The 23,519-nt window shown below is 33.6% G+C and overlaps 1 protein-coding gene and 1 long non-coding RNA gene across 14 annotated transcripts in view; one reads left to right on the plus strand and one right to left on the minus strand.

Moving 5' to 3' along the window:
• Positions 1–23,519, minus strand: part of LOC100651767 — a 158,263-nt gene that overhangs the window by 129,701 nt on the left and 5,043 nt on the right. For 3 of the 13 annotated variants that reach the window (XM_048409470.1, XM_048409469.1, XM_048409467.1), the window contains exon 1: positions 5,742–5,889. The exons of 6 other annotated variants lie outside the window; for them this stretch is intronic. In XM_048409470.1, the coding sequence (XP_048265427.1) occupies positions 5,742–5,757 (16 nt within the window). In that variant the 5' untranslated portion in view covers positions 5,758–5,889. Of the gene's footprint in view, positions 1–5,741; positions 5,892–23,519 lie in introns of those variants that run through there. 4 more of the 13 variants (XM_048409468.1, XM_012312634.3, XM_048409473.1 and 1 more) reach the window with 3 other exon arrangements.
• On the plus strand, positions 1,394–3,060 carry LOC125385822. The gene is made up of 2 exons (XR_007225472.1): positions 1,394–1,994; positions 2,586–3,060. It is a non-coding gene; the product is annotated as an uncharacterized LOC125385822 (long non-coding RNA).

Genomic DNA, 23,519 nt, shown 5'->3' on the forward strand with positions numbered 1-23,519 from the left:
AATGTCGAATTTAAAATATGAATTTAAATGTATATACTTATTAAAATGCATGAATTAATGATAAATTGATGATAACTAGCACAGAATATTATAACAAGATTAAATTGATTTTTTAAAAATCGATATGCATTAACAGATCTGTATGAAAGACAAGAGAAATAAAACAATAGATTTATACGTTCTTTGTCTTTCATATATAAATTTTGCAAAATTACGAATCATGTAATTTCATTTATAAAACTAAAAGGGGACTTTAAATCCTTAAAACCTCTCCGGTGCAAACGTATGTATCACGTAACCATACAACTCCATCTCATTTTATCTAATGAAATTTCTTTCTGGCTTTTATTCTTAGATTATGGTTTGGCCTAGTTGCCTCTGCGTATATAAATATAATTTTTCTTCTAGACATGAAATGGCTGTTAGCAGTTTTCAGCTACAATTACAGTTACAGCTAGTTGCAGCTAATTTATCATATTTTCAAAATGAAAAGCTTTTGGGAACAATGTGTATACATTTGTAAAATCCAATATTATTAGTCTTTTGCAAGAAAAATTTCATATAGTTTAATTTAATGGTATATAACAGTAAATTTATATTCAATGTGTAATTTAATATATAATTAACGTTTAATTCAAAATAAAGTACAATCACAGGTTGACCAGATACATTGTCAATCGCTGTATAAATGAAATCTAAAAAAAACTCTTGTTTCCAACGATCAAATCGAATGCATTAATCTATCACAGATAATTGTCAGAACATTTATTTAATTACTATTCCATCATCCCATAACAATACAACCATTTAACCGATCACATAGAATTTCAATTCATTTCGAAAGAATCGAAACTACTTTTATCTCGAACACTGTATCTCTCTACGATCGATAACCGATGTCCTATAAATTTTATGAAAAGATACAAATATCACTAAGGCAGTCACAAAATAAACCATCAACTAAGCGAAAATGAAAGGAAGAACAAAAGAACACTGACAAACGTCCAACAAGAAAAAGAAAAGAAAAATCTGCGCTTTCAAATTTTCTATAAATGCATAAAAGTTCGCAATCTATATTAAATAAATATAATATTTAATACACGAAACAAATCCCATTTTTTCGATCCCATTTTTCAGCTATATTCATAAAAATATGAAACTGCATAAAAATCCGCGATTTATTTATCGTTACCATTGTATAGGGTTCTATCAGAAATATCCAATCGCCATTTCACTACCTTGCCATATTTTCAACAGGTACCAAAGGAAAATCGTTCGAACTAAAAGAAAAAACAAAAGGAGAAAGCATATATATCTCCCGCAGAGAGACACGAACGAGAAAACCACGGAGAAGAGTAGCATAGAGAGGGTGGAAAGTGGATGGGAGTCGCGTCTGTCCAGGGATGATCCCGGCTGTGTCTATTTATACGGGCCAGGGGACCAGCGCAGCTACCTGTTGGCTGGCTGTGCATAGTGGGTAGCAGGGCGCGTTCTCTGTACTTCTCTGTATTGTACGATGCTATACAGTATACTACGGACGATAGGCAGGCTAGCTGGGCGCAACAGGGAATGCCTGTATAGCTGCGCGCGTATACAGTATACACATATACAGTATACACACATAGCAAGCGAAAGCGGATCGACGACGGGTAAAGCTAAAACTGGGTCAGCGGCTGGAGGAAAGTAGGTCGACTCAGAACGCCATGATAAAGCTTGCTCGCCGGTAGACGCGCGCGGTGTTCTCTTATGGGGGTGCGTCTTACTCATTGAAAATCCGTTGCACTTGCGCACACGTCGATCTCGGTTGATCGACGGCTTATTTTATGTTGAAGAGAGTATTATGAGAAGCTTCGGTGAAATGATGGAAAGAAATTTTGAATAAATTATCGGTTATTCGAAACACATTGGAAAATGAATTTGTAGTGTGTGCTTAGAATTAATGGAGTGCTCGAAATGACAAATTTGTAATTTTCTATAAAAAGACTTTATACTAGGTATGAATTGCTATTCATTTAGATACTTATGTAATACAGTTTGAATTATTATTTATTTCAAAAGGTTATATAGTTTAGTCATTTAACAAGTTAGAGCTTCGCTTTTCCTTTTTTTCTTTTTTTTTTTTTCTTTTTTTTTTTTTTTTTGACAAGTTAAGTGTGACATTAAATCAAATAGATATATCATTTTGCAGTTAGAATCTCTACACTCAATTTTCCTGAAACTGGTTTTTCAGGAAAGACGGCAATTGTTTAAAATTATAGTTACTAATTAATGAATAACGCGAAACAATCAAATGTAATCATTTATACATTTACAGTTAATCCAAGTCAAAGTGAATTTTCCAGTTAATTAAGACTAAAAGCAATCAAGCTCCCAGTTGGTTAAAATTAGTAACAATTTAGATTTCAATTAATCGAAGTCCAGTTTACCAACTTGTACTCAACTTTCCTTACTAAATCTTCGCGTAACTACCATAGTATTGTACAAAATAATATTCTCTAACTATCCTAACCACTAGTTATTGCTTTTCTAATGATCAAACTGTTCTAAAGCGACCGGAATCGTTTATTTAACGTTGATTTTTCCAGAGACAAATCTTTCCACGGAACACAATTCGCAAACTTTTTACCAACTGATTTCTGCCCTGGGGTGACATTTTCCCGTATGAGATTCCACTCTCCGTTATTAAACAAGAGTCTTTGGCATGGAACGTCACAGGAAACAGCTACAATTTAATATGCTTCTCGTGATTTATTCGTCAAACACTGATCATACGTTTAAAAGTTATACTAAGCTTTCACTACGAGAGCTTTGAGGGTTAAAAGACGTTAAAGCACAGTCTTTATGAAATATAAATTATATTTTTAAGTGTGTTTGAAGCACGCCTCGTATAAACCAGAAGTTCCATATATTCTAACCTAATTTAACAATTCATTTCAATAATTTGCGGGTCAAAGATTCAGTTCAAAGAAACCTATTAACCCATTTGCTTAAAATCTGGATAAAGGAATTAACATAAATTGTGAAATCAATTTACAATATACCTAATTTACAACTACCTAATTTACTTGTTTCATTTTATTACAAAGCATAGCACAATTCCCTCGTTTCATCCCCTACGTTCACCCCTGCTGTACCGATAATCGTTTAAAAATCACCCTATATAATCGTGCATATTTAATCAACCGACCAGAGGCTGGTCGATGTTGCAGCACGACGCCTATTTTAAGATTAATTCTCCGCCGATGAAAATACGCGTGAAGGACGCGTCACGGCCTTCCATCGTTCTAATAAAACGCGACCGGTTCGTTTTTGCCTCGAACGGCTCCTGCATGGATCACCGATGTTTTCTCAACTTCCAGCCGCTGTTACGTGAACAGCCGTGAATAATCATCGAAACAATGCACCCTCTCGAGCGAATGACATCCAGGGAAGAGAAAGAAAGAAAGGATGAAAGATGAGGAAAAAAGTTACTATTCTATGGTAGATAACGGGTGGAGAAATCGAATTATTAATTAATTATCGAATTACCGATTTCTATAAATTGAAATTCATCGTTCATGCAGAATTTATAAGATGATTAGTAATTCGCGGATATTAATGAAATTTATATTTTTATGAACAAACTTAAACGAATCGAACCTAACAAAAATTTGTTTCACCTTCTACGTGTTACAACGATTACTTTGCTTTAGACATCGTATATATATATTTCTGCATATTATGCGATAATGATGACCATATCTCATCAAGTAATGCGCTTCTTGATACGATCCAGATGCAAAATTAAGCGAATATTTTACATGTTACAGTGTAATGCATTTAAAGTTAATATAATAATGCCGATACTAAGTACGCAACTATATCGATATTAACCTGATGACGTCCGTGCGCTGTTAGGTTGGTGTCAACCTTAAAATTCATCGAGAATGGGCCGAGTAGCTTGGAAGGCGCGTTAGTTGCAAAATCGATACGCATTCACCGGCTGTGTTTCGTTGCGAGTGGGTTTTATGTCTACATACACCCTAACTTTGCGACATTGAATGTAAAAATAGATGTGGGGCGTATATGCAAAATTCTGGCGTGAATATCGTTAGGAGGGAAAAAATCTGAAGATGGATTATTTGGGGGCTGGGAGGTGGAAAAGTTGCGTTGCAGAATAAAGGTCGCAGAAATGAGAAAATACTAGGGTGTCCTTTTGATCTTCAGGGAATAAGTTTATATACAACATGTATAAAGTGTCGGGTATTATTTGAATAAACGCTTTTTTGCATTAAAAATAACAAATCAAAGTTTGTTCTGCTAATAGCAATAATAATTTTATAATATCGAGTAAAATGTTCATATTTGTAATTTTAATTCCTCATTCATTTATTCGTCGTCTGCTTTACAATTCTATTTATTCTTATTTTCGAAGCTCGACCCATTGGAAAAGACCAAGTGGGTGTTAGAAATTAATCAAAACGTTTAACGCAGGATAATTTGGAAAGTGCACATCGAAATGCTCTTTATCGAACTTTCGAATCGCAAAACGAATAATTGAAACTGCTCCGTAAATACGCTTGCACAGAAGTTCAGAATCTTAAATAATTTGATAGGTAAAGTTTTCCGTTCAACGGCGAGGAATTTATTAAGACCGTAAAATGCTTGATGAAAGGGAACCAAGGCGAACAACGAAGCATGGAACTTCAAATTGCGATTTATTATTTATCGTGAAAAGCTTTCGATTTACAATACGATTTCGTATCTTCTATTTATGTACATCATGATTTCTGCATTTATGGTAAAATAATTTTCTAAGAAGTTGCTAAAGAAAAGGCTCTGATAGAATAAAGCACAGTGATGGACAAAACAAAGTTTCGAACGATACCAGCTTTGTATAGTATTAAAATGATATCGGTATCATATATAAATATCACTAATCTTTATATATTTTTGTATCATGTTAGTAATAGTCATCTATTTTTGAATATATTATCAGTCATAAGTATTGCGATACATATATATTCGTTACCTTTATTGGGAAACTATATCAAATTTTATAATATTTTACAAACAAAATAGTAAATTCATAATAAAATAAATAGAAAATAAACACAATGGAAAACATTAAAATTTTTCTATCAGAAAATAACCCAATATAATAAGAAAAAGAAAAAAAAATATATATATGTATGTTATATTTGCTGATAGAAAAATTATGTATATACATATGACTGGTAATGTATATTAGATTGTTCAGAAAGTTTAAAGCATTTTTTATAATTGCTATGTCCTGTATTAAATCTTAGTAAATTTGAACCAATTTTGTTATTATGTAAATGACGAAGACAACTAGAAAGAAGTACTTAAGAATTGGTTAGAAACTTATAATGGGGGCACCAATGAAAATTCTACTTTATTCACTGAATGTAGTATAATCGTACTACATTTATTCTGATCTTCACAAATCTTATTCAATTGCAAAATATATGTATATTTTAGAGATCCATGAAAGCTACTCGAAGTATAATTCCTTGCCAATAAAGACGAAAACTTTTCAAAGGTGGTTATATTATAGTCATTCAAAAACACATACGTGTAAATTATTCATAAACTGTGAATTCTATTAGAACACATTATTTTGAAATCTTTCACAGATATCGCTATGAACTTTCTAAACAGTGTAATATTACATCTAATTAATCTTGTCAAACAAATCTCTGGTTCGTGAAATTAGAATAATGTTATTTCGCATGACTTACTTTTAGAAGACGACATGGAACAAGAAAGAAATTTCACACAGACAATTTCTGCACTATAATGTGTACTACACTCATTATTTCCACTGCAAATACGCTGAGAAGAAAAGAATATTGCACAAAAGCTTGCTTGGAACGAAGTTCGAATTCAGCCTCGGACGCGTTACTGCGCAGCGCAGTTTCTGGCGTCTCAGTGGTGCCAACCTAAAATCGATGGACGAACAGTCCTAAGGGCGCGCGATTCAAACGTATTAATGTACATGCTTACCGAAGTATTCAATTACCTACAGACACTTTTTGCGAACGTATTAGTTGTATTATACAAAATGTTTTGAAATTTTATCAGCAGTCGGCTATTATGATTATATCGATAAAGTTTGAAACAATATATGTAGAAATTACAAAATATTTAATACAAGTATACAATAGTATTTATACTTGATATATTAAAATATATATAGTAATATTGCAGAGATTATAAAAATATAAAAAATATAAAAGTATAACAATTATATATCATTTTATCTATTATTTATCAATTATATCATCCACTGCATTTGCAAAAAGTATCTTGTAACTTTTACATATATTTTAAGGCTCGTTCCAATTTCTTTAAATTTGACAGGTTTGGTTCCAGCTGGTTTCAAGTTCTAAGCTCATATTTCTCTAAATCCTTATATTCTATATCCACGTAGTAATCTCAGTAGCAATTTTATCCATTTTGATAGGTTCTCAACCAAAAAATTCTAAGCTAACATCTATATAAATTTTAACTCGCATAATTCTTTCCAATAGTGTATATCTTTATTCACATATATGTACAATTGTATAACAAAAGATCAACGTCACGAAACCTTCTATCCAATTGAAACAGGCGAAAATCTGCGGTTTAATGAACTTTCGACTCCATGCATCATATAGACATGGTACATTCACGATTCAGCGACTGTCGATTCGCTGAAGTCGTTCGATATTGTATTTAGCCGAGACAACGGACTAGTCTCCAAGTGTTCGAACACGGGGATGAGAGACCGGAAGTAGCGAAGGAGTGGAAGACTCGACAGGTTGGAGAGTTGGCAGAGCCTACACAATGCGACTATTGTACGAGCAACTCCATTACAGCAAACGTTCTCCTTCGTTGTTACATGGAAACAGAAAATGGAGGCAAGAAGGGAATGAAAAATTCAAGAAAGACTGTAAGTGTTACTATCATGCAAAGAAATTCGCTATAACCCTTGGATGGTGCTTAGATACGTGTCGATCTACACGAACTGTTAGATTGTACTATAAGTAAACATTGTATTTCCACACTAACTTTAATTATCGTTTAAAAGTATTACAAAATAATTTCATCTGAAATGTATCCTTTTTCCTATTAAATATAACTTTCCCCATTTATTTGGTAACTTATTAATTCTTAATACACAATAACTAGAACTAGAACAATAACTAGAACTAACTCTAAAAAGTTAGCCAAAATCCGAATCTTTTATACTCTGATGTTCCAAATGAAATTATAATGCTTAAATGTTTTGATAATTTCCTAATGATTTCTCAAGTTTGCATAAATTCTGAGATACGTGTAGAAACGACAATTTTATAGAAATGAGGGACATGTTCCCCGCAAGTAGAAATTACGAAATAGCGAGTGGATCAGGTTTCGATTTGTACAAATCGAATCTATTCGACAACATTTTTCAACTAACGTATGACGCAAACGATGCCCTCGATACTAAAAGTCATGCGACATACGCATTTCACGAAGCTTGCAAAGTAATCCGATCGTATGGACATCGATGTGAAACGTTGCCGTGGCGTTTCGACGATTACATTCTACATAGTGGTACTTGACCCCATTGAGAATACTGGGAATTCGGGAATCCTCCCTCGAGATGACTGAAGAACTCCCAAATGAAACTTCTTTCCAATGGTAACGTAGAAATTGTACATTACAGTATCCAATATTGTTAAAATAAAGTTGAAGCTTTGAAATTAAAAGCTTGAATAAATAATTCAAGTAATAATTTTTAAATATTTTTTGAAGATAGTATAGGGAGGGATAGACAGAAATAACAGAAATTATTTCATTTATTAATGATATAATATTAACGAATTGACAAATAATAAATGCCAAATTATAAACTATTGTTGCACGAAAGCGACTTCTCTATAATATCACAATTTTAAGTTAAACAGAACAACAAACTTGTAAATCCACTTGCAGAACTGCTCTTATTTTATTATCAAACTTGTTCCTGTTATACGCTTAGAACTTTGTTGATAATATTAGTTCAATTGTCCGAAAGCCAAAAGTTGAGTTGGGAAATTAATCAAGAGTCAGGATTAAAGCTGAGACTCAAAAATTAGGAATAACAGCATTGAATAGAAGTACGATAGTTGTATCGTTATTCTTCAATATATAGTTTCATTATTTCATTTAACATTTCGTGAAACAAAACTTTTTCCAACCCAAGATTTACATATTGTACATTACCTCTAAATATTAAAAGCGACGTTCAGCATGAAATTTCATTTGATTTTTCAAATCCAATACACGAAATATTTAACACGATTTTTCTGAAAATAACAAACGCACGTTCAAACAAAAAAGAAACCCTTTAAAGAAGCATATAAGGGTACAAGTGTAGGAGATTATTAATGTAAACATTTTATATTTCGTAATACATTCGTCGTATCAAACTCCTTAAAGCCTCTGTTTTCGTGATGGCTGTTCAAGCAATGACCTCCCTTTCTTCGAGTTCCTGTAATATACGTGTCAGAAAGTCGACGTGGCATCCTCGCTTATGTTCGTTGGAGGATTTTGAAAAATAAATAGAAGGTTAGCATCGTATGATCGATCGTCACCGAGATCTCACGGGAATAGTATTCCCGTAAGTAAGTTCAATTTTTCCAGGCTTATAATAGCCGGCATCGGTCACAATTTACAAGGATGTCACTGCGAAGGAAAAGAATCTCTCTATATGCGATCTACGCTGCGATCGAATTTAGAAACAGAAGAAAAAAGGCTTGTGGATGAAGAAAGAAGAAATTAATGTCTTACTTGTGACAGAAATCTTATTCATTGTACCTTGCGTAAAATATACACGCTTATCAGAAAGAATTCGAAACAAGAACTCTTCAATTAAATTTGATAGAATCGAAACTGCGCTAAATTTTTTAATTAATATTTTAGATATAAACGAACAGTGGAACATTGCTAATGGATGTCGATGTTGAAGCAACGTTGAAACCAACTTAAAAAAAAAACAGGAAGAAAAAGAAATAGATCCTAACCAATTGTTTTATTTTACATTTTACTCTAATCAAACTCTACCTGGCCCAAGCTATCTAAGTGATAACACATATATTCAAGAATTTAAAAACGTGTATATATAAAACGAGTTCTGTATTTCACGATCTGTGTCACAAAATTTCCAATTATAAATTATGGTCTATCAAGCAAATATAGAACGTAACAAATTTCCAAGTAAAGTCCAACCGGTTAATTAGCTCCCACGCGGCCACCATTCGCTCCGCTCTATAACAAACTCGATAGAATCGAATGTGGCTGGCCCCGTGACAAACTGTTTCGCGGCCAGCCACGGAGTCATGCGGAAAATTTTCGCGAGGAAGCCGTCAAAGCGTCCCAGCCAATTCGATACACCGATTAGAACGCAAATTCATTTCCGTGGCGCGTTATCGAAAACCGATATTTCCTTCTCTTTATGCGGCGACGCTGTGGATTCTTTGCCGATGCGATCTACTCTAAGCCAACGACGTCTCTCCACTACGTTACATGAAATTTATAGACAACACCCATTTCCATGGAATTTCTTCGTTCCATTTTCGTACACAGAAGAGCAATTATTTGTAGAGCGGTGTTGTTCCAATTTTAATCAAGTTTCAAGTTTACGAAAATGCGAGAAAGATTTTAACACATGTGATGCTACCAAAGTAGGGGAAACTGATACAGAAACTGTACAGCGGAGTAAAATTATGTACATTACGCTTATCTCCAACCAATTAAAGAAAATCAGTCGTCATTTGGCAATCACTTCGGAAGAAGTGATTATAAAACGTGTACACTACAGTGAATTATTATGTTCGACGGTTTTCAAAATTATAGTGTATTATAATGTTTTGGTGATCAGTAGATAAATTACCGTATTATTACTGTTACGAAAAATATAAAGAAATTATTTACGAGATGCTTACTATGCGAAGGTAGAAGGATTCTAATATCTTCAGTAAACTCGCGACTTATCAAAAATCTAAAATATCTCGCAAAATATTGATCCTTTCAATAATGTAATATCCAAACACTGTTTTGCGCAGAATACTTGGAAGAATCAATCAACGTTGCAATTTCGCGTTTAAGAGAAGAGATATTTTTAATTTGCAGATACACATTGTTGTAATTATGAAGTTAGCGGTGAGATCATTCAATTTTTTTCCATTCGATTTTTAACCAAACTCAATTGCAAATTATATTTATTAATTTATACTTGTTTGATATTTTATTCTTCAAAACTTGTTCAGAAATAATGCAAAATAATAATAGAAAGTGTTGCGAGTGTGAAGTAATTATATAGGAAGCATTAGCGCTACAGGCTATTAATCCTAATTTTCAGAAGACATTAATCGTAAATAAAGGCGAACACCCTTTTCTCGCGTGCACCACTTCATTGCAGATCGAAACAATTCCCTTGTTAACCTGTATCTGATTTGCCTGCATTTCCATATAAGTGCATAGTTTTGTTTCGTTGAATTGGAATCAGTTGGAGAAGAATACTGGTGTGAATATGCATTACCTCTAATAATATAAATTTATAGAAAGTTCTGTTACCAAATTTTACTCGTGTATTTATAATTTTATTTAGAGGTTTTCATAAATCACAGATAATTAAAATATAGGATAAATGAAGAATTGTAGATAGATGATCATAAATAACAATGTATACTGCTTCGGAGACTGATTAATAGAAATTTCGATTAAATCGATTTGGTTTTTTCTTTCAAAAAAAAAAAAGAACGCTCAGCAGAAATTTTCGGGCAACCTGATACGTTAATATCTGATCCAACGCATTTAATATGAAAGTTTCGATAAAACTCTGAAATCGAAGCTCAGAAGTTAATTAGAAAAGTAATCTACCCTGTTTCAATAATTATTCAGCGAAAGTTTTATCAGTAATGCGATATATAATACATGTAACTCGAAGCGTATTACACGAAAGTATATTCAAAAATACATTCTGAGCAGTCAAGTTGCAAATATGGTACATCTATCAGATTACATCCTTTAATTTCCTGTCGTGTACATTGTGTTTCGCTCAGTTAGGCATTAACTTGGCGCGCAAACATTTACGTTACAAATTTAAATAGTAATTAATCGGAGTGGTTTTTATTTGAAGAAAAATAAAACTGGCTGGAATTTATTCAAAATATAAATTTAAACGTACAGATAAAATCGACTCAATGACTTGATTTTAAATAAACTTCATATAAAAATTCTTAGATTTCGTCATAAAAAATATGTCAAAAAATGACTAAAATGATACCGAATCGCTTACTCGTTTAATTCCGTTTATTACTTATGCGTATTTCATTTGTTTCGTAATTTAACCTCATTGTTGAAAATTAATATCAAACAAGAGAACACGCTCTTTCCTACTAAAAAAAATTAAAGATAAATTAAATAAGCGCTCAAGGAAACAAATATCAAACAGTTCACAGTTGCTGTCCTGTGTAAAATTAATTTCAAAAGGTCGTAACCATAAAGAACATAGACGCAAAAGCACACAAAATGGACAATTTCATTGGAAAAATTTGCAACAACGCGTATATCTTCCGTTATCTCTTCGCAATAGATTGTTACAAAAATAATTTCACAGAAATCAGACTCGTTATATCAACTTCACAGAGGAAACATTTCTCGTTAACTTCTTTGGTATCATAAAATCCGGAAAAATGGCAATGTCATGAAATTTCATCGTAAATATCAAAGGACCGGAGTGAAAAAGCTACAAAGAACGGACGAATTCAGCGAAAATTCATTACTCGGGGCCATAATCTTGTACAGAAGCGTAAGTCTTCCGATATCGGAGCAGAAGTTCCAGTGAATCCTGGTCTTTGTCGAGAAAGAGTGCTCTCGCGTGTTCATTGATTGGCGTATCGGTAAAAAATCGGTTCCAATCGCCTTTTTCCGTTTCATCGATGAGATTTCCTCTTTCACAGGAAGCTCGTGCACGATCGAACAACGTCCGCGATCTCGATGGTCCTCGGGGATATTATTAGCAGATTTTATTAGCCACCGATGGCAACAAACTGCTGATTGCCTTTACTGTCGACGATCCATTGACGTACAAGACGGTTTTGGTCCTGATAATTTAACAAAGAACTTTTTCCAACAAAAGCTCATTGGTATCAAACGAAGAATTTACCGATATAAAGGAGAATCGATATTAAAAATTTGTATTATCTTCTAGTAGAAGGCAGATATCATTCTGTATCTTTTAAATAGCACATTATATTTTTCTTGTCATATTCTGAATGACGCGCTATTTAAAAAACATATAGAACGGCTCCTGTTTCTTATGAAAAAATAATACTTCGCAAAATTAATTCGTTTTGACGTCGGCGAATTTTTCATTTGACAGGATATTTTCAATGGGTTGGTTGGGAAAATCTTTTATTCAAACCGCCTCGTATAATATTGTGCTCCGCGATAAATTTCCAGGACGAAATTAATATCGCAATCGTGGAATCGTAAAATTGACGAATTTAATTATTTGTAGCAATTATTTGCAGAAATGAACATTTTTATTCGTAGAATTATTTGGAAAGCTAATTATTAAAAATGCAGATTATACGGAGAATGGAGATTTTAGAGACGAATAATTTTTACAAGTCGAAAGTCATCCGGATGAATAAATTACGTGCCGAGTTGGTAATTCGAATTTTATTCATGAAAAAATTGTGCTACGATGCGCAGATCTGAATTCGTTATAGCAACGTGTAACGTTTGGATGATTCTAATCTAAAAGTAATCTTTAATCATACGCCGTACGATTTTAAATAATTAAGTTCTACTTGAAATAATTACAAATATAATATTCCTTCCAATGTCATAATAAATGTAAATCGCGCGTCCAATTACAATGCAATTTATCCCGTACCTTTAATCAACGTCACAGATAATCTTATAAGAGATATGTCTTATTCCATCCTTCCGACAAATCAGTGAAAATACTCGTTTCTTCGATGGATCATTTTACCATCGCATCCATAACCTTACGTACCGAGTGCTCGAGCAAAGAAGCCCGTGGACATGTTTTCTCTCTCTCAACAGGTGGCAGTCGATTGGAAAGAAACAGAAACAACGTCAGGATTCCCCGGAGATTGAGACAGTAACTATGGCTTATCGATAGCACGACGATATATCAACCGATGATAAGTTTGATCACGATGGACGAATCAGATATAGGAATTATAGACTTTTAACGTTCACGAAACTTTATCTTCATTGATGGAAAAGAAAAGAGAGGACAATTAGACACTGTTAGAAAAACAGTGAAATTCTTTCTGATTTCAAATTTTTTAAATTGTTAAGGCGTTGCCAAGCGTTAATTTTAAACCGACTTGGTCACGCGGACGCGATTTCTCTATTTTTTACTTTTAGATTTATTCGTAGGCAGAAGAACTGATTTTCCAGGATTAACGAAGAATCCGTAGTTTCTCCTGCACCTCGAAAACAACTGACGCGTTATGAACTCGTGAGGACTCGGACTTTAGCTGATGCGAGAAAGCGATGGGGATTGTTTTGGATTTTTCCTAACTTGGATGACGTATACGTTGCTCCGATATCTCAAAGTAGACTTTGCCAATATTCAAGATATCAATTAATTCGTTGTTGTTCGTCGCCAACCAGAAATAGGGTTTTGTGTATCTTGCGCATCAATTAGTGCCAACGGAATGTTACAATGTTTCGTATAACACGCATAATACAAGTATTCATAGAAGGTATCTACGAGTCTACGAATATTTTCGTGAATCTATTTGTGCGTGACATATAATCGATCGCACGTTTACGGTAAAAGAAAAAGAAGTTCGACGATGAAATTTTCACTTGGCGCACTCCGTGTCGAAATTTATTTACAAACAGTTAAAACCACCTTACGTCCACCTACGTCAGGAAAGGACAATCTCAGAGATAAATGTATCTCCGGGCTGTTTAAACAGAAGCTGTTTCCGTTTCTCCTGAAGAAAACAACGGTGAGATGCAAGTAGTTTAATCAATAAATACGGAGGCGGAATGAAGTGGAACAGTTTGAAACGTAGGGAACGAGCCCTGAGGATGTGATTATACATCCGGCCAGACTCGTCGTTGCTAGGCGTGATAATCCCGATGAATAAACGCCTGATCTTAATTATAATGAGCTGGAAATTTCGGTGGCCGATAACGTTCGTCGTATCGCAGCGGCTAATCAGAAATTCAAAGATTGAATCACCTCTGAAACCGGATGACGAAAACGCTGACGAAGCTCATTATATACCGAGTGATACCGTTAGAGAATCGCGAAACGGATTTGCATCGTGACCGCTGCGCTGCATCGTTATCATTACATCTACGATCGTAGAATATCGCGTTCATAACTGAGATGGATTTGGTCTATGGTTAAGTTAGATTAGGTCCAGCTTGCGTTCGATCCAAATTAGAAATAACGAAATGGAACATCGTTTGTATGATAAATATTTACGTTGAATTATTTGCATTACGTTAGTTTTCGTGGGAGTTGGAGGGGAGAGATGATAATGGATTTTGTTTACAGAAATAGTAAGTAAGTAAATATAGTAGTAGAAATGGAGAATTAATAGATCGTGGAGAGGATATGCTAATTGACGTTTTACGTGAAATAATTGCGTTGAAATGTCTACGGAGTATTAGAGATGCGAGTATTAGCAAGTAATACGTCATTTGAATAAGCATACATTTTAGTGACGTAGAAATAAGAATCGAGAAATTAAATTCTCATTCTAACACTAATTAATTTAATAAACGAAAATAGTAAGAATGATTTGTTGCAAAGTTTTCAAAACAAAAAGATAATAATTCGTAAAAATCCATGATTTTAAAAATGCCAATCCAAAGTTCAAAAATTTTAATTCAAAGCCCAAAGATTCTAAAGCTAAATTTCTTGCAATTCTCGATTCTTACGTGGAAAACGTGCAAAATAAAAAAATAAACCCTCAAAATTTGAAATATTCTATATACATGAACTGTTTCCTCTCAATCGCAGAAGAAGCGAAGAACTGAAAGCTGGATGAAGATAGCGCTCTTTACTTGAAAGGTGGAAGAACAAAATTTTGGTTGAACAAATGTGACCAAATCGTGAGCAAATAAATGGCGTTTTTTTTCTTTTTTTTTTTGTAAAAATTCGCATGGGAGGTGCCATTTTCGCCCGGCTAGAATCGAAACGTGTGAAAGATATGAGGCTACATAAAAATAGTAACACATAATCGATGGCTCGTGCCCATAAATATGGTTCTCGTGTAAAACGGTGTTTTCTTAACTTCCAGCAAAGTTTCCCCCGAACTTAAACTCTTCTACGCAATTTTCCTGAATTTTATAGGGCACACCTTACCAAGTTAAGTGCCCTTAATGGTTGCAATAGTAAGCACTTTACAATCCAACAATTTTTTAGCACATAACGTTTCCGTTAAGACTCCTCCGTCCAGTAAAAAGAAAATTGAATTGCTCGTGCTACAATTAATTTTCAAATTGAAGAACAACAGTAGAACGCACGTCAAACAGCGTGTAAAAATTTAATCGAATAGTAATTAGTACGAAACGGTCGAGACAAAGTAATTTCGACGTTAGTTGGCGTGCAATTAAGTAGGTTGCTTAAAAATTTAATTAAACGAGACACTTCGACTAACTATAAATTAAACACGCTGCCTCATTCACTTTGTTAAAGCCAAGCCTGGATAATTACACAAAATCCTTCCCTTTCGCACGACTTTCGTTGCAATTAACCCAGGTGAAACAAATCTTGCTTGTGAAGTACAAGTATTTTTCTCACACAGTTTTTAATCGCCTTCGTGCGTGGAATACACCGAACGCTGAAGAAATAAAAGTGGAAAAATCCAAAGGTGAATTTGTAGTAATCAAAAACTGAACAAAGGCTAACCCTTAACTATATAACATTTATCGCTGAGGTAAGGCTGAAGTTTCGTTTTATTAATAACAATCTAACGAGGAACCCCACTGAGCAAAGAAATCATAGAGGTGTAAGTGAAGACTTAAATGGTTTATGATTCATGTTACGTTTTTATGGTTTAAAAAGTATTATAAATTTTGTAGAACAATTAATTGGGAATATCGTTTCATGAAAAATAACATTGGACGATTTTAACAATTTTAAAAATGTCGCTTTTAAAATGCACATTTGTTCGTTATTAGTATTTCATACTTTTCGTGATGAGTACCACGAAACTTTAAATTCCTCTATCTTTTAACTCTGTATATTTTATAAGAAATATGAAAAAGTCTCAAGAAAAACTCATCACAGAATATGAATACCAAAAGTGTAGAAAAGATGTAATTTACATTCAAAACCTAGAAAGAGTTTAATTTTCACAAAGCTCGTGTGCAAATGTTGAGTTACACAATACACGTGCAAGATTAAAATGTATGACATTTCCTCTTTGATTAGAACTAACAAATATGTAGAAGAATAGAAGCAATATGAAAACCTATTTTCAGAATATTCATTCTTCTCAAAAATTCGAAGTTAAATAGCCTATTATAAAAGTTTCTTTCATTTCAAAGGAATTTTTACTATATCCATGAGAAGTAACATAAGAGAAACTGAATTTCAAATTATATCAAATTTTCCTGGAATTTTAATAAGAATTTATCCACTGTGAAAATATTTCTGTAACCTAATAAACTTAAATTAATTAGTTACAATGTATATTTCATTGAACATACTGCAGTTGAAAACAAATAAAATAAACGTGCTGTTATATACATTATTCAAGTTCCAATTGTAAAGTTCCGGCCAATGGAAAGTATGAAATTGGTAGAATTTAATATATCACGAATTTCACGAAATCTTTAATCGTTATTAAATATTCACTGATAAAATATTAATTGTATAAGAAAGCACAACATTCCATTTGATCGTACTATCGTTCTTCCTATTGCTTTATATTACGTGAAACGCGCATCTGTGAAAATTCATATTCATGTACAAAATATGAGATGTACAAAATTTTTAAACCTTTCATACAAAATTCAAAACTGAATCTACACATTCTAACAAAATGTCGCGTTTATATTGAAAGAGAAAAAGAAGAAAAGTTCGGGAAAAAAGTCCCTACCTTTCAAAAGTGAGGACCGTTTCAAAACTGTATCGTGTTGTTAGTTTCGAATTTAATCGATCGGGTGATATCGCGTTTCCCAACCGCGGTATCAACGTTCTTGCCGGTAAAAGCATCTCGTGTTCTCTCCAACTAATTGAATCTACCGCGTTTTCCTCGATAAAACACGCGTCTGTCCCATCTCACGAAACATCGCCACGTGTATGCTCTCGAATTCTCAAATTTCGACAGTGAACAAAAGAGAAAAAAAAAAAAAAATTGGAAAGTTTCGAACGCGAAATAGAGGTAAAATGAAAGTGGAATGAAGATTTATCGTAACTTCTTATGTCTATCGTACTGCGGATACAGTTGCAAAATAAAACGCAACTCAGATTGCTTCAAACTATATTTGCGAATATGATAAAACAATTTATATGGTTTAAAAATTTACAATTTAAGTTTTTAGATCTTACAAACATACATATAAGGTTTTATACTTAATTTTGTATACATAATTTTTTTTTACGCAACTGATTTGCTACATATATCAGTTGTTAATATAATATTGAAAACACTGTCCAAATGTATGAATTCAAGATGGAAAAAAATTATGAAAATGCATGAAAAAATATATCTTATCTAAATATATCTTATTTTAATACCATCTATTTTTGCAAACATTAGATAATAGAATATTAAGGGGACAAAAATAGGATGATGAACAGAATTATCACCTATATGCATATATTCTACGAATGAAACAGATGACCCTAAATTATCAGAGTTAATCGACGAATAGATTTAGATATCAATTAACTCCAATTAGTTGAATTAGCATTGAAGACTAATTAAGGACCACTGGAACAGGTTATTCCGCGTCGCGTTATTAATTAAATCATGTCACGTGGAACGAATGTTTTACTACTAGAAAATGAAATTGCTTGATCGGTTCGCAATCAATTGGATTCGATAAATTGAATAAACAAATTGTTGTATATGTAGAGGCCTGGAATAGATTTGTTGGTGATATAATTATATTATTTTTCCAATATAAACGAACAGTATTAGCGTAAAGAAAAATAACATTAGGATAAAATTGGAATGAAAAGAGTATGATATCGTAAAATTGGATTAATTACCTATAGAATCTAAGAATTATAGACAAATATTTAAAAGATTTTCTTTTAAAAGGCAATTTTCTTTATAACAAAGAATCGAAAACATTAAATAGAAATTCAAATCTCGATTTCAAAATACACTCACACGAATCGCCCAAGCTAATTAGCCTTAAAGATGTAGCAATACCATCAAACAGATTTATATTCAAAGGAGTTTCCAAGGTCGATCATTCGATCCAACGATAATAATTAAACGCTTCATCTTGATGCAGATTAAAGCTTTCACGCTTCAACGTTTAGCACGAATTTCCATCGACTATGTAAATTCGTATCTTCGTACAAATTTCCTGCTCTTATTTGCTTTCATTGCTATCGTAAGCTAGATGAAAAAGAAGAAACAGAGTTAATAAATAATTTCTTCCAATGAGGTCATCCATGATTGAAATGGCTTTCAAGAGGAATTAAGAGAAAAATCGTTATATACTACGGGGAAGAGAAGCAAGAATTAAAATCTCATTCGATTTTTTAACGAAACAAAACTTCAATATCGTTTGGTAGAAGAGAAGTGCTTATTTAATTTTGTACCGATCACAATATGATAAAGTTATTGAGCAGGCAGATATCGAGAGGAGCGTCTGAAGAGGAGCGTCAAGATTATGTTAACGTGAAGGAAGAATTATCTGTGCTTTGATCAAAAGGATCCATTCAGATGCTCGATGAATTCGTCTTCGCAATTGTAACGCGTTTATTTTGTGTTTGCAACTTCAAAAATAATACAACTCGTAAAGGAAAGTGTACAAATTACGTGGGCCTTACGAATTCTCTTATTCCTAACGTACCAAAAAGTAACATTGGATTTTTCGTGTTTTAATCGCGAAAGATACTTACATCCATCTATTGGGTTGGCAATTAAGTGATTGCGGATTTTGTCATTAGGTGGTATTGACAAAATCCGCAATCACTTAGTTACCAACCCAGTATATGTTCAACAGCCGTAAACATTGGTATAAAAATTGCCACGATCATTTCCTACGAAGTCTATAGATTGAAAGAGAAAGCTGAGCAAAAAATAAAACGAATATTCCACATTAAAGGACTAAGTGGAAAAGCTAAGCAATAAAGGGATTAATAGCTAGCAGTTGCGAAGTTACAACACGAGTCGGCTGGAAAGTGAAAAAGACGAGGTGTACAATCTGGCCGGTTATTCGATTTCAACATGGTTGCTCCTTTTTTCGATACTTTGACCATCGTTAATTAACGGTACCATGGGAGATCGTTAAGTGAATTACTGGCAGAAATGCGATTTAACGACGATGGTATCGGGTTCTCAACAGAAATTAACGATCGACCAATGAACGTGGGAGATGATTCTTAACGACGTGTCGACGATGAAATCGACTACGGGAAAGAATCTCGGACGAAGGAAATCTCATTTCGATCGCATTTCATCGCGTTTCTGCTTAATTTCTGGTCGCTTCAGCCGTTTTCAAACACGATGATGTAGCAATCGGCTGAAAACAGAAAGAATCCAATACTACGAGGATAGAAAATTTAGAGATCCAACACGAACAGAACACAATGTAATAATCTTAGAAAAGAATTTTAAGGAAAATAATCTTACTTAGATCATTCGCTATTAAATTGTTATTGTTACCAAAGATTAAATTTGATGGTAAACAACAAACATTTTTAAGCCTTTAATCTTATATGGGAGATTCAAGATAATGATATGAATGATTAAATCTCTAATTTGATATTGAACATTGAAAACCGATGAGGATAAAGATAAATTTTGATAAAAAAGATCTGTATGCTTCCAAATATTAAAATACGTCAGTATACATATTCACGAGAATTTGGAAATTCGTAAGCAGATTTTCGAAACAAATACAAACCTCGAATATCGTTTCCTTGTGAAAATTACGCTTATAGCACCACTTGCCACTAAATTCCTCGATTAAAACGATCTTAAACGGTAGAACCATCCGATTTTTATTATTAAAGTGAGTAAGAGTATTTCTATGTGCATGTAGAATCGAACAAGGTGTAGCCAAGTGGTGCGTTAATTAGAACGAGCTCTACTTTGAATCTCAAACGATGATGTGTATCATTAACGATATACCTTTTAATGCTTGCGCGATTTGTTTCAATTGTTCGTTGAGGATGCCAATTAACGACGAGTGTTACAACACCAGGCAACATCTCTTTTCTTTCTATCGAGAAATCGAAATTCAGATAAAATTTTAATAATTGACATCGTTGGTAATACGTGAATCGTTGATAAAGAAATAATTATTTTCTTAATCTTTCATTCTAAATTCTTCGTTATTTTATTATACTATCAAAGAATTAAGAATCGTCTTGAATTTTTCCAGTGAAATAAGTGGAGCAGACAGAATCAAGCAATGATGGTCACAGTATCTTTAAGTGACCGTGACCGTAGTAAATGCTTCGAAAAATTCTTCCGATTCTTCTTAGAAAAACTGTCGCTAAAAACAGATGATCCGAACTACAATACCCTCAATTCGAATAAACAGATTTTTATAAATATAATTAAAAGGAATAGAAGCTAAATAAAAATTTGTTTCGCCTGCTAAATATTCTAACAAGTGCTATATTTCGAATATTTTATATATTCTTGCATATTATGTAGATTCTATATATTTTTATACGTTTAAATTTCTACTAAATACACAAAAATCCGCAGTATAGTAATCGTTATATCAACAGGAAGAAGGAGAAACCTATTAATCTACTAATCACATTCCATGTCAAAATTACTCAAATTATACGGTAGATAAAGTCGTCGACGTGGATTCATACGACTCTCTTAGTTTTCATCTCGCAGAGTTGCTTTTATCGGGCCGGATTTAAAACAGATTTCGTTCGCGGAAAAGAGGCGAAAAGCGATCGATCGACGTACGGAAGGAGCCGCGGCAAAAGGAGATCTGGCAAATTACCATATGCATTCGAGGTCTCCAATCACAGGCTACGTGATTACTCCGGAAGGAAAAAGTTCCATTCCGTGGTTGCCCGCGAAATTGCTCGATCGGAATCCTCTCCACAATTTTTCCGACATGCACAATTTCAACGACTCAGACATATTCTAATTTTCGCGAACGTATTCGTTTCAATAAACCTGTTCAGGCTAGTCAAATCGCTTGAAGTCAATCTTATGTTCATAGTAAGCATTTGCATTTGATATTCTTCGCACGAATTTCTCTGTTCTTATTGGTTGTATACGATATCCGATGCAATAATTCGTTTTTCTATTAGCAAATTATCAAGATTTAATAAGAAAAGTCTCGTTTAATAAGAACTGCCTCGTACAACTTTTTATCTCCTTCTCTATACTAAATGCAAATATTGGCTACAATTTTCAATTTATGAAATAAATGTCGTTTCCTAACAACAAAACCTAGCCCTGTGATACGATAGAGTTGTAATAATGAAGTGACCTCAAATGAGACAGTGTATTGCATTCGTGGTGCAAATCAATTCAATTGAATTAAGCAGCTATTCACTTCCAGACATTAAATTGAAGTAGGAAAATCGTGATAAGAAATCATATGCACGCATATCTGAAAACAATTATAATAGTATTTCAAACCACGATAAACCAAATTTGATGTGACGAAACAACATGTAATGAGGTGAAGAAATTAAGAAAAATTGATATCGATCAGTTCAGCTTCTGAGAGACTCGTGTAATGTATGACACACGAATATGAATACGAAGCAAAAATTCCAAAATGTTCAGCCTTTGTATCTTACATCCGCTGTGACAGAGGATGTCTCACCAAAGAAACTAAGACAAGTACCTAGCAAATTATTCCTTGAATACTTGAATGAACAAGGAACCAACAGGTTTTCCTTCACCTTTCTTCCTCTCCGCCAACGCGTCGAACTTAACGACTCGACCGATCGATCGAAAAACTTTGACCCAGTTACGTGTTTCACCCTCCGGAACAATGAGTGAAAAAGTCGGCCTGAACGTCGACCCTGCCACCGTCTACTAGGAATCCTGCATTGTTTAACATTGAGGAGGGACGAAACGAAGTCACAGAAACGAAAGCAACGACGAAACAGTGGCGAAATATGTTCAGAATCAAAGCGTGTTCTCGACCGCTTTTCACAGCGAACAATAGACCTACTCATGGAGCACGGGCACCTGTTTACGATACCTGCGTACGACGTAACTTTGCTCTCACAAGTTGAATTTAGCTCGTCCCACCAGATAGAAAGCGCTGCACCCTATATTCGGAGTTTAAGTGGGCTGGCCTGAGAGTAAGAGCAAAACTGGAGGCTATTAGTTTGATTTCTGACTACATTATGGAGGTGGAAAGAAATGGCGAAGCGCCTTGTTGATAGAATCTGTGATGTGAGCATAAGATTCTTTTTATTTCACCTATTTCTTATTCCTTTTTTATCCGCTTAATGCACATGTTTATGGTATATAGGAACATGAATTATTTCTGATTTAGTTGATTATTTTAGCCATTGATCTTTATAGATTTTAGCTACGATATTTTACAAATTAAAATATCTATGTATTTTCTAAAAAAAAATATATTATACTATACCTACTTGCATTGTTGATTCTTTTACTATAAAGAAAATTTATTTTCATCGCTCCTATTAATAAATCGAGGAGAAATTTACGTTTTAAGGAACTGATTCAAATAATTTTAATTGAAGGCTATTAAATACCTGATGGCATTATAAAGGTGAAAGAGGCTACTGAAACCTATTGCTACTCGCTATATTAATAAAATTTAGGATGTGATTCTACGATCTTTTTCTATTTAACCTACTTTCATTTTTTTTAATTGAAATAATTTTAATTGAAGACTACATCAGTTCGATTTCTGTCGACGTTACGAAGATGGAAGAGGCTAGTGAAGCCTATTGACGATCAAATTTAGCGTGTAGTTATAGGATCTTATTATTTTATCTATGTTTATTTCCCCTCTATCTTCTTCCTTTCTAAAAACGAATTTAATTGAGATCTATTGCTTCTAACGTGAATTTTTCTACTCAGAACTCTGCTATGCCTGATCGTCGACACGATCCTGAAATCTCCTAAATGAGAAATTCACTCTCTTGATTTCTCTTGAAAAGGGTAGAATATATTGGTTATAACTTTAACGGGGCACGTTATTGTCACACATATACACACATAAAGTAGTATTTGTGCACAGTTGTTTGTTGTGGTTTACATTCATAAAAAAAAGGGCAGGGGACGGTTAGTGCTGTCAGGACAACACACGATTCACGTGTACGCAACACCTTGGCAAAAAGT

This window comes from Bombus terrestris, chromosome 10, assembly GCF_910591885.1.
Source record: "Bombus terrestris chromosome 10, iyBomTerr1.2, whole genome shotgun sequence".
Lineage (NCBI taxonomy): Eukaryota > Metazoa > Arthropoda > Insecta > Hymenoptera > Apidae > Bombus > Bombus terrestris.